This window comes from Scardinius erythrophthalmus (genome assembly GCF_964197995.2).
Source record: "Scardinius erythrophthalmus genome assembly, chromosome: 8".
NCBI lineage: Eukaryota > Metazoa > Chordata > Actinopteri > Cypriniformes > Leuciscidae > Scardinius > Scardinius erythrophthalmus.
In genome coordinates, this window is record NC_138228.1 from 9,470,645 (window position 1) to 9,484,000 (window position 13,356).

General features: G+C 35.6%; 1 protein-coding gene across 2 annotated transcripts in view; it reads left to right on the forward strand.

The window, feature by feature from the left end:
* kiaa0513 (KIAA0513) overlaps positions 1-7,612 on the forward strand; it is a 16,389-nt gene extending 8,777 nt beyond the window's left edge. Inside the window, exons 6-13 of one of the 2 annotated variants that reach the window (XM_081372280.1) lie at positions 586-790; positions 887-927; positions 1,202-1,280; positions 2,403-2,480; positions 2,894-2,923; positions 5,217-5,297; positions 5,399-5,493; positions 6,108-7,612. In XM_081372280.1, coding sequence (XP_081228406.1) covers positions 586-790; positions 887-927; positions 1,202-1,280; positions 2,403-2,480; positions 2,894-2,923; positions 5,217-5,297; positions 5,399-5,493; positions 6,108-6,157 — 659 coding nt within the window. In that variant the 3' untranslated portion in view covers positions 6,158-7,612. The remainder of the gene's footprint in view (positions 1-585; positions 791-886; positions 928-1,201; positions 1,281-2,402; positions 2,481-2,893; positions 2,924-5,216; positions 5,298-5,398; positions 5,494-6,107) is intronic. The other variant, XM_081372281.1, reaches the window with a different exon arrangement.
* Positions 7,613-13,356: the final 5,744 nt, after the last annotated feature.

Below are 13,356 nucleotides of genomic sequence, written 5' to 3' on the forward strand. Positions count from 1 at the left end.
CAAATTGGACAATAATGAAAAAAAAATTTTAACACAAAAAACGGGATGGGGGAAACATGGATATACATTATAGTTCAAATGTTTGGATCAGTCATTTTTTGTTTTGTTTTATGCTTAAATTAACAGTTGCAAAAGATTCAATTTCAAAGAAATGCTGTTCTTTTCTATCCATCAAAGAAACATGAAAAAAGGCATCATGGGTTCCATAAAAATATTAACTGTTTTCAATATTGAGCACCAAATCAGAATGATTTTTGAAGTATCATGTGACACTGAAATGACTGTATTAAAATAAAAAAAATATATATTTTAAATTGTAGTAATATTTCACAATTTTACTGTATTTTTCATCAAAAAAATGCAGCGTTGGTGAGCATTAGAATCTTCTTTCAAAAACATTTAAAAAAATCTCATCAACCCCAAACTTTTGAATAGTTGTGTGATTTACTAGTTTTAAAAAAGTATACACAGATCCATTATATTCAACACTTGTAATGTTTAAAGATTTGAGTGTGACTGCCTAGTGTGTCTTTTCAATTCATTTCATTTTAATTTCTAATGAATATATGTGTGTGTGTGTGACAGGTAAGTCCCAGCTGTCTCCCACAGAGCTGTTGGAGAGGCCCAGCGGGGGGATCGACTCGTACCTGCGCAGTGGAAAGGTCTGGCTCTCTGGGAAGAAGGATATCGCAGAGCGAATGCTCAAAAACACCTCCGCCAAGTCTGACGTTAAAGGATTTTTTGGGGGTCTGGAGAGCAAACTGAGAGGACCCTTGGGCCGAAAGAATGAGTGAGTGATTTTCTGTCATCGCTATTAATAACACTTTTAATCAATCAAGCTTCTGCTGCTCACAAACTCGTTCTGTTCTTGTTCTGTCCTCCTCAGAGACTCAGACAGGCCTGTTGAACAGAAAACCAAAACTCCAGGTACAGTAGTTCACCATGTACCATCACTGTGTGTTCTCTAATTCCCTCTTCTCACCTGTGGTTGTGTCGTTTTCAGTTTTTAGATATCTCGCTTAGGGTTTTTTATATTTATAGTGGTGGTGAGACTTAGTGGTTAAGAATCTGGGTCGGTTACCCAAACGATTCAATGGCAACCATTAGTATGCTGTTGAGCAAGCCACAGGAGTCGTCTCTGTAGACGTGTGTAGGTGTTTGAGTTATTAACTGTGTTCATCTCTGCTTGCGTACCCTGTAGTTTCTCCCCCTCTCTCGCCGGATAGAAAAGAAGAAGAGAAAATTTACCTGTACACGCACCTGAAACAGCAGCCCATTTGGTAGGTTGTCAATAATCTTTCTTTCCCCGCAAAAATGCTGAAACGAACAGCTGAAGTTGTCTAAAATGTATCCTTTCACATAATCAGCATGTTAAAGGAATATTCTTGGTTTTTACAATTCATTACTTATGGACTGTGTTTGTGGCACACTGTCAGTGTCTACCAAACATTACTGTTACATTGTTTCAGACAAATTCATCAGAATTAACGAATTTTCCAATCATATTTCGTGCCAGAATAAAAAAAGAATTTGGATTTTGTATCATTTTTCAGTATCAGTAATTGGTAATTCTCTGTAACGTAAAAAAAAAATACAATTGTATTTTCATTACAATAAACCAGTAACGAGACAGTAATTTTTTTTTTTTTTGTGACTGTAAATTATTGATTATTATTTTAATGATTATTATTTAATTAAATTTACTACAAGAAATAGTACCATGATATTTAAATATTTTACAATTTAAGTAATATATACATTTTTCCGTCAGTAAATTGGGAAGAGAAATACTTAATTGTCATAAAAATAATGACAGTGTTTAAAATCTTTATTTTTACTTTTAAATCTTTAAAACTCATCCTAAAATGTTTTCATTTATGACATTTTAATATATCAAATTTTAATTTAGTCTTGTGATGGCAAAGCTGAATTTTCAGTATAATTACTCCAGTCTTCAGTGTCACATGATCCTTCAGAAATCATTCTAATACGTTAATTTGGTGCTCAAGAAACATTTCTTATTACTGTCAAAGTCAAAAACAGTGTTGCTGCTTAATATTTTTGTTATAATTGTGATACAATTATTAAAAATCAGCATTAAATAAATTTACTGCATCAAATAGTACCACACTATTTTACAATTAAAGGAATATTCCTTTTTTGCCTTTCTGTAATGGGAATTGGGCAGAGAAATACTTAATTCTCATGAAAATAATGACAGAATGTTGCATTACCGCAGAAAAGTTTGTAAAACAAAACAGAAAACGTACAATGGAAGCCTATCAGGAAAGGAGGCTGGTGTGTTTAATGTACAATGTCATTCTAACTTTGTTCAGACACAATGTCCGATCATTTGTCACATATACTGTATGCTAATTTTGCTTGTATCTATTTTTTAAAAGGCACACTTTGCGGTTTTGGAACGCAGCGTTTTTTGATGCCGTCCATTGTGAGAGAAATAAAAGATCCCCCACCACGAGGTGAGAGAGCGCAGGGTTTCAATTCTTATTACTTCTATAGTGCGTTTCTTTTCTCTTTCTCCTAATATATCGTGCTATTAAACAAAACAGACTTTGCACAGCACCAAAAGCACATGTTAGATTGCCTGTTTGTTTAGACTGCGTGTTTGTTTGTGTGTCTGTTCAAGAGTTTACAGTGTGTTTGATAGATTGTTAGTGATGTTGAAATAAACTAGCTAGAGGTGCGTGACAGTGTTACGGTGTGTTTGTTCTGATGTCTGGATCCTGCAGCCTCTCTCTGTGCTCTTATGGTTTACTCTTCCACACTGCTCATCATCCTCTCTTTGTCTTTTCTTTCTCTCTGTGGCTCTTTCTCTCTCTCTCTGCATGTGACTTTAACCCTTTTTCTCCCTGTGCCTTGCTGCCTCGCGCAGGCGGACGGCTGAGGAAGAGAAAGATGAAAGGTCTGTCCTTCATTCCGTCTGCCGCCATGGACAATGCTAGACGGGATAGGCGGATTAAGGGCGGAAAGTTAGATCAGTTAGAATGAACAGAGTGAAAGATGTGCACAGAATAAATTAAGGGGAATGTGGAGAGAGTTTAGGAAAAGGATGATACACAGCATTTTATATACGTACAGTATGCGCAAGGTTCTAACAGCCATGGAAAGCTTGGCAGTATCAAAGAATTTGGCTGATTTCCAGACCTAAAAAAAGAAAAGAATAAAAACTAAAAATGAATATAAAGATAAAATATCAAAACATAAATTTATAGTTATTTATTAACATTTTTTAAATGTTTTTAAAAGAAGTCTAATGCTCAACATAGCTGCATTTATTTGATAAAAAAATACAGTCAAATATTATTACAATTTAAAACAATTGTTTTCTATTTAATATATTTTAAAATGTAATTTATTCCTGTGATGTTAAAGCTGAATTTTCAGCATTACTCCAGTCTTCATTGTCACATGATCCTTCAGAAATCATTCTAATATGCTGCTCAAGAAACATTTCTTATTATTATCAGTGTTAAAAACAGTTAATATTTTTATGGAAACCATGATCATTTCTTTTCATGATTTTTTAAAAGTTCAAAGGCACAGCATTTATTTGAAATATAAGTCTTTTCTGTTAATGTAACTATTGTTACTCTAACTATACTGTAACTTTAGATCAATTTAATGTGTTTTTGCTGAATAAAACAATTTCTTAAAAACAATCTTACAGACCTCAAACTTTTGAACGGTAGCATATGTAAAATTCTATATTATGCTCCACTTAAAACAACTATAAATACTTTATTTTGACTGCAATTCTTATCACGTCTGGGAAATTCATGGGTCAAAAGATTAAGAACCCTTGACGTATTTCATCTAGATATTCACAATAAGCAGTCTCTATCAGCGCAGGATCCAGTCAGGAAGCTGTGTAACATTCTGATAACATTTTCATCAGCACTCAAAGGAAACTTCAGTGTTTGAGGTCCACCAAAAAAGTACTGACTCGTGTCACATTTGCCTTGACATAATGCTTTGTCTTTTTTTATCATGTCGTCTTGCACAACTTTAACTTTGCTCTCAAAGACACAGTGGACCTTATTAAAAGTAAAATACTACTGGATTGTGACATATCATACAGTGTCATAGCAGGGGAAAACATTGATAAAGCAAACTAAAGTACACTCATGCAGTTAGTATAGTAAAATAAATATGTTCTTTTTTTAAACAGGAAGAGAAAATGCCTTTTTGTTGTTGATTTCAAAAGCCTTGCATCCAATCTAACACAGTATTTTGGCACGCCATATCAACTTCATCTGGCCAGCATGGACAGCTTGCATGACATGCCCTCATTATTGAAAACAATAATATTAATACATTTCAATGTTTAACCGGGGACATTTTTGTTTACTTTGAACGATAAACAATTTTGGAACTGTTTTTGGGTCCACACTTGATGTCCAATGTAAAATGGATGCCTACGATGTTCTGGAACCGCTCTTTGACTTTTCCTGCATTATTATTGCATGCATTCAGACTGAGTGTATTATATTCCTATCCACTGCGATGTCAACTGCTAACCGAGAACAGCTTGAATTATTAGTAGTGTTTGCTACAGTAAGAGAAGCATGACTATTGCTGTTAAGGGTTCGTTCAGATCCCCAGCTGTAGATATTAAACTTTGGCATTGCATGTAATTCGTCCCACACTGTTTGTGCTACAGACATAAATGATTCCTCAAATCATTTGGCTTGTTGAAGGGAGGTGTGCTATTACCTTTCTAAGTGTTCAGACTTAAGATTTTCACCTGGCAGGCAATAAAACAGGCTAAAAAAAGGAGACATCTATTTTACATAGAAAAAATGCATATTGGTTTGTTTGCCAGAGCTATTTATTATTTATATTTACGAATTATACCGTGGTTCTGTGTTGCACATATGCTCTTTATTATTTCAATTATTGTCTTGTTTTTGTTTTGATTTATTGTGAATCATGGCTACAGCTGACTGCTCACTAATACTTATTCTGAAATGTTTGTTGGATTTTGCATGAGCACCAATGTATGGCTAATACACATTTGTCCTGTTGTATGATTGTTTTAACACATTTTTAATTCTATAACCTCCCAGTATTCATTGTAATGTGTTTATTATTGACTATACATGTATTATTGATGGTCTCTCGTGCTTGATGAGAGGAAAAAAGGTAAAATATCATTGACCTCTGACCTTGACCTCCATGTTTTTTATACCTTTTAGAGAAAAGTGGTGTCACATGACCCAGGAGGAGAAAGACGATAGCTCCAGATTTAATGAGAACATCACCTTCGGTCAACTGGGGTGAGTCACATGGCATTTGTGTCATTATATACAGCATTGACAAAAACAATGTTCACTGCATGTGCTGATTGTGCTCATATATATTTGTTCTGGTTGTCTAGGACGTTCACTCATAACATGGTGGCATTTGGACTGAGCAAGAAACTTTGCAATGACTTCCTGAAGAAGCAGGCAGTCATTGGAAATCTGAATGAAGGTAATAATTCAATTTTATTAAGTTTGAAAGCTTAATTACAGTACTGTTCAAATGTTTGGGGTATTTTTTTATGTTTTTCGAATGTGAAATAATATTATTACGATTTAAAAGTGTTTTCTATATTAAAGGTATAGCGGAGGATCTTTCCGAATTTTAGATAAGACCCGCCCTCTCCACTTTTTGAAAAGTTTGATTGATTCACCAGAATGATTGACAATTAGGAGGACCAATAGTATAGGCTATCCACCCAGAAGTAAAAAATCCTCCGCTATACCTTTAATATATTTTAAAATGTAATTTATTCCTGTGATGTTAAAGCTGAATTTTCAGCATCATTACTCTGCATACATAACATGATCCTTCAGAAATCATTCTAATATGCTGATTTGGTGTTCAAGATATATTTCTTATTATTATCAATGTTGAAAACAGTTCTGCTGCGTAATATTTTTGTGGAAATTGAGATAATTATAATAGAAATAATTAATTTAGAATAGAAACATGTATTTACTATCACAATTGAATGCATCACTGCTGAAAACATTCTTGACCCCAGACTTTTGAATGGTATGTATGTATTAATACGATTTACACTTTTTATTATCTCGTTTCAGAGCAAAACAAGCTGCTGTGTGATCACATTGAGCAGATGGCTGCAGAGTGAATATCCAAAATCATTTAAACTGTACCATCTACATCAGCTCATCCATGATCTCTAATGACCAGTATTCCACAAATGCCAACACAGTTTCGCCTCTATCATCACCCCAAAGTCATACTACTATTCTCACCATTTACAGAAATCATGCAACTGAAATGGTTGGCATAAATCAGCCGAATCCCATGATGCTTCAGTGTCCAGCTGCAGTGTGGAAACGGTTCATTTTTGTTGAAAATGCAACAATGTGTCAAAATATGCACCTATACCGGAATAGCAATATGGCTCACAGTTTTCAAGCATCATAAACACAGTATCTGTCATTATATATTACACGGAATTCATATTGTGTGATGTGAATATGATGCGAAACACATCCTCGGATCCAGTCAGTTAAAATATTCCCTTAGTTTCTTCCCTTTAAATCTTTCCTGCTACTTTTATGCACTAAAAGTGTCCTTTGAGCAAGTTCAATGACAAATAATGAACAAAAATACAGTCTAACAATATCAGTATTTCAATATATCAATATTTCTTAATCCATCTGCTCTACAAAATTCTGTACTGGGCCTGTTCCTGTCGTATGTTCCCATCTATTGAACTTCTCTGGTTTTGTGTTCTTCCTGTATGGATAAATTGAGTATTAATAGTGTTTGTGACATCCTCACACGTGGACACTGGAACTATGTCTCTTCCCCTGTTTAAAGTGCCTTTAGTCATTTAGTAAGCTGTGATCTTCCCATTTTAGAGCGAGCAAACCTGTGTCAGCATGCTGTTATCCTACCATGAGACTCTGGGGTTAGCGCTCATAAGTTTGTGCACCCTGTCAGTAGATGTGTTGTGTGGATTGTGTTTTGTATTAGAGTCAGTTAAAGAACTGCAGTTGTTTGGATGTCGTACAGTGTTGTGTCTTTAACGCATGGTATGCATGCACATTGTTTACCATCAACTTACACTGTTGTGCAATTAGATTTCAAGCCAATAGAGGGCGATCATAACCCTCCGCTTTGACTGTAGATCAGTGAAGGTGAATGTCAACCACTGAGTGGGGTCTCCAAGAGCTTGTATTGAATCAAATGTCCTCCATGTGAGGGAAAAAACAAAAGTTAATATATTTGGTTTGTAAATACATTGTTTTGTTGACAGAATAATGAGGAATATGGGCTGGTTTGTCAGATTGTTGGGGATTTATTTATTTGCTGTCTGTATGTGTTGTACATGGGCGCATGGTTGTATCAGAAATTAGTCATTGCATTTCAGACGATGTTGTTAATATTGTGCTGTCTATGTAAATTAATGTTCATTCATAGTAAGCTCAGTGTTCTGCATTGTGTTGTTCCCCAAGTGCCCTGAATTTCCTATTTGAACATTCCTGGAAACCAACGAGAGAGGTGTTGTCCTGTCTCTTATGTGTAAAGTGTTTATAATAATAAAAACTAATAAAAAACACAACTTTCTTGTACTGTTTCTATCCTTTGGGTCATTAAAAAAAAGTATAAAGTGAAAACCTCTTTAACAGAAATAATATACAGTATATATTGAATTAATAATAATGAAACCGATATTCATAAGAAAACATGTTTTGTTTGAAACATTTTGATCAGGGAAAGGAGTTAAGAAATATCTGGAATTGCCATTTTTTAATGTGAAGGATTTTTATTTATTTTTTCTTAGTATGGGCTTGTGTTGCCAAATGTGTCCGTGCAGATTCAGCTCAATGTGGGAGTGTTTAAGGCTCCCCAGTGGAGAAAACTGCCAAATGGCTACCATGGCCGGCTGTGTGTATAAATAAACAGCAGTCACACTGGCCTGCACTGATTGGACACACAGTAATGAGCTGTGAAAGGCCAAGCACTGGTGTCACACACTGAGAGCTCTACTGCTAATTAATCCCAGACCCCATCAAACAATATAAACTCTCCTTATCTTCAACAGTCGGTTATTGATCACATCCTTCTTCACTTTCTTACTTCCTTTCTTCTTTCATTTTTTTTTTTTTTTGGTCTTTCTTTGACTCTTTTTTTTTTTTTTTTTTTTTTGTGTCAGGAAATTGTGTTAATTGTGCCAGAAATTATTATTATTTCCAGTCTCTTTCTTTTATCATAATTTATACACACGACACAGTGATTTTCGAAACCGGCAATTTCAGTTCCCTTTGACTTCCATTGCATGAACAAAAAAATATGTATTTGTAAACTTTCTGAGATTAAAAATCTCTTTTTCAAAAGAGTCCTGGCAAGGGGACAAAGACACGATGGCAATAGGCCCAAAATAGATTTGTAAATGAACAGGTGCTTTAGTCTGATAATGATGACCAACATATTTTATTATACAGCACACAATGATGAGTTCTGAAATTACAATTTGTTTTAAACCTGAGAGCACCATGAAAAAGAATTTGTACTAAACATCACCATAATCAAGAACTAGCATGAAGGTGGCAGCAGAGGTGGACAGTAACAAAGTACATTTACTTGAGTATGTACTTAAAGGGATGGTTCACCCAAAAATGAAAATTCTGTCAGTAATTACTCACCCTCATGTTGTTCCAACCCCGTAAGACCTTCGTTCATCTTCGGAACACAAATTAAGATATTTTTGATTAAATCTGAGCGCTGTCTCACTCCTCCATAGACTTCTAAGGGACTGAAATATACTGAATACTTTTTGTGCGCTAAATTCAAAACAAAAATAACGACTTTATTCCACTATTCATTTCCTTCTCTCTGGGCCTCAAGTGAGTTAATGTAGTGTTTTTGCGCAGCGCGTCACACACATGACCAGCGTCGGCCAATAGTGAGCCAACGTGGTGACATGCAACACTGACGCGCTGCGCAAAAACACTACGTTAACTCACTCGAGGCCCAGAGAGAAGGAAATGAATAGTGGAATAAAGTCATTATTTTTTTTATTTTTTTTTAGCGCACAAAAAGTATTCTCGTTGCTTGATAAACTTAAGATTAAGCCACTGTGGTCACTTGGACTATATTAACGATCTCTTTAATAACTTTTCTGGGCCAGCAAGTTTCAGTCCCTTAGAAGTCTATGGAGGAGTGAGACAGCGCTCAGATTTAATCAAAAATATCTTAATTTGTGTTCCGAAGATGAACGAAGGTCTTACGGGGTTGGAACAACATGAGGGTGAGTAATTACTGACAGAATTTTCATTTTTGGGTGAACTATCACTTTAAGTACACATTTTTGAGTAGGCCTATCTCTACTTTACATGAGTAGCCTACTATTTTTTCTGGAAACTTTAGGCTTCATTACATCTGAAAGACACATATCGTACTTTTTACTCCACTACATTTCTGTCAAGGTCCTCGAGTAGAACGTAGTAACGTCAGTCAGGGGTTGCATTTTGGTTGGGAATGTTGACGTCAGAATCCAACGGAAACCGACATCCGATTGACGTCAGAACCCAAAGTCGGATTGACGTCAGAACCCGACTTATAGATAACAGTAAGGCTAACATATTCATACTAAAAGCCAAAAAAACTTTAAATAGGGCACTATTTGAAGGAACAGCCATTTGGGTGTCTGAAGCCATTGTGGACGTTATTGAGTGCACTTATTCAATCTCACATTCAATCCCACTACTGGAACTGTGTTCTAGAAATAAATTTGATATTGATATGAGGGTAGGTAGGCAGGCATAGATTCAGAGGCATAAGGTACTGTAAGTAAACAATGCATTGACATTTACTTTTTACTTTTGATACTTAAGTACTTTTAAAAACAAGTACTTCTGTACTTTCACTTGTGTAAAAATAGGTCTTTACTACTTTTACTTATAACGGAGTTAGACCAGTAGTATCTCTACATTCACTCAAGTAAGGAAGTTGTGTACTTTGTCCACCTCTGGGTGGCAGAAACTAATCTCTTTTTTGCCTCGAATGAAAAACAGGCTTTATTTCTAACTTAATTTTTTTTTTTTTTTTTTTAGTTCCATCTTTAACTTGAGTTTAGCCATTAAAAGAAAAAGATTAATCAAAGTAACTGTAACTGATAGATTTGCTGCTTGTTTCTTTGAATTTGAAAGAAAAAATCAAATTCAAGCAGAAAAGCCTTTGAAAGCAGACTGTAAAAGACACAGCTTGATGTAATTTGGGTGCGCTACAATAAATCACTGTTTCATCAACATTAAAATGAATTAAAACCAAGATAATTAATAAAGATAATAATAAAAAGTAGAGACCCCAGAACAGACCCCTGAGGAACACCCCTCGTAATCTGTAGATGTGCGGATTAGTGTCCTTCCATTCACACCCATTGTGTCCTGCATTAAATCATATATTTTCCAACCTCAGGGCAGGGCTATAACCCTCCATAGAAATTTGTTAATTTTCAGTTTAATAATTAATAATGAGATTAGAAATATGGGTTTTCAAAAGACTAGTACTCCTTATTCTATATGTTTACAGCCTTAAGTTATTTGTTGTAGCGCTACCTGATTTCAGTTTTGTTGCAGTTTGGAATACATATCATTTTACAATTAAGCAATCTGGTAGACCTAGTATCACTTAATTTTGATGTGAAATTAATCAGCGCAGAAAATTTTATAATATTAATAGGCTATTGAAATATTAATTACCCATGACATTTTTTCTTTAAAAACATGTTTTGCACCAACCCTGTAAAACTGAAATTGCTTTGGAGTTGGATTTTACGGGGCTTGAAGTACAGATCATGTAAGGGGGTTGTAAAATGGGACACAAATGGCTCTGTTTCCTGACAATAAGTCCTATGTTTATCCTTAATATCGCTGTCTACCCATTTTCAAACACAGAATCTCATAAACACACATATACATCCTCTCATGCATCTCTGTTTAAATCCCTTTCCGTGTTAGTGTCTCTGTGTGATGTTTGGCTGGCCGGTTACAGACAGTTTGCTGTAGACGGTCAGTTGGAGTGGACCTCTGAGGCCAGTGCACTTTTCGAACCCTCTATGGGAGGCTAAACTGGAGTCAAGTTTCTCCCCGTAGGTTAAGTGTGAACCAGACAGCCGGGTGGTCTGTGACAAGGGCCACAAAACCCACACTAATGGGTCTTGGGAGCTTTCACAGACAAGTACACACAACTGTAAGGGTATGTGTAGACACGCATAGACACTTTCATTCAGACAACATTTGGCCGGCACATCTGGCTCTTAGAACTTGAAAAGATTGTTTTGAGGATGGCTTACGTTGCTTAAAAAGATCCCTTGTTATAAGAAGTGTGTGTAACACATGTAGGTCTTCATGATAATCCCACCAGCAGATAGTATGGCAGATTTAATGTCCTTTGAAAGTCTGCTTTCTTAGATAGAGTTGCACAGTGGTCCGTACAGTTATGATACATTTAACTTGATATCCTCAGTTGATGGTATTGTATAAGTAATCCAAATAAGTTGAAGGATCACATCTCCTTTAGTTGTTTTAATTGTATATAATAATGATCTTTATCATGTACAGTGGGTCCGAAAGGCTGAGACCACTAGTGGAATTGATTATGTTTAGCATTTTTCTGATTTAATTCATATCAATTAGCCAAGATCATCAAACCTGAGTGTAAAGAAAAATGTATATGAATTTCGCGATAATGAACATGTGTTAGGCCTACATGTCTACTCACCAAATAAATAAAAACGTGGATATGAAATATTCCTTAGAGTTGAATTTATTTTACAATCTTACTTATAGGCCTATGTTGAAAGGGAAATTGCGGTCTTTTTCCCCCATATTGTGACGTAGAGTTAAACGGCTTCTCGAACAGAAAAAATTACTTTCATTACAATGTACAAAAAAATCAGTCTAGCACCTAGAGTCAAATCTCAGCCAAATCAATATTTTGTGTACAGTTATTTAAAGGTGCACTGTGTAATTTTTAGCAGCATCTAGTGGTGAGGTTGCGAATTGCAACCAACAGAAGTTACGGTGGCTGAGAGGAAGAGATACAGCAGAGAGTAGCCAATTAAGCAATGAGGTCTTTAATTATATTTACTTAATTATTATTAGCTAGCTTCTTTGCACGAAGAACAACATAGTGACGAAACGCGTTTGTCCGTTTAGGGCTACTGTAGAAACATGTCCGCGCGTTTTAAATTTAAGGAGACCCGCGGTGTATGTAGATATGAAATGACTCATTCTAAGGTAATAAAAACATAACGGTTCATTAAGTAAGGTCTTTATACATTACTGAAAACATAGTTATGTATATGATATTGCATTTCTGTCTACAGATCCTCCTAAATATTAAACAATGCACCTTTTATGTCATCCAGTATCATGGACTCGCTCTTGTCCTGATCACTCTGTCTGTGTTTATTCTTAGATAACAACCGGCTGGGTGTACATTATTCCTTCAGACCACTAGATGGCGCAGTTGACTGAATAAATACATAATAAAAACTACAAAAACGCATGCTGTGAGACAATAAAGCTGTATAACTCGTAGTAAATATTTCAGCATAGCAGGTTGGCATACTTAAAGCTATAGGGTAGACAAATTTCGAAGAGCCTAGCAATAGTGAGCTATCTTTGAAAGCATAAGATCCCACCCTCTGATGACGTGTGATGTCTGCGCGAGCATGGTGCACAGAGATATGGAAATACATACGTTGATAGGCAGGAACTACATCCTATCATTGTATTCGGACCAAATTCAATGATTGGACGAACATTTTATGGTCCTACGCCTTCCACAGACTATAGGCTATAAATACATAAATGATGTTTATTCAGCCAGCGCAAATAGGCTACCTGTATTTACATCCTGTTTTCGGTCGAAGTCCATAGTAATCGATTGTCGAGTTCACGCGTGTGATCATAGGTACTAAACCAATGCGCGTGAACTCGACAATCGATTACTATGGACTTTGACCGAAAACAGGATGTAAATACAGGTATTTGTGCTGGCTGAATAAACATCATTTTTATCCCTATCTTTCACATCTACTGCAGTCAGATTGACTCGCGTTCACTCTAAAGGAATCACTCACATTACCTGTGCACTTGTAATGACACATCAAGGATGTTAAGAGGCTAAAAGCAGGTTTAAATATTGCCCCATTGAAGTCAACAGGGTGCAAATTTTAAAGAGAGGATAACATGGTGTAGGCAACACCGATTTTTGTCGTTGTTCTCTGTATTGACAGCACTACAAATGCACAAAAAAATTAGCTCAATGTTAAAATTGACCGGAGTTCTCCTTTAACAAAAAATG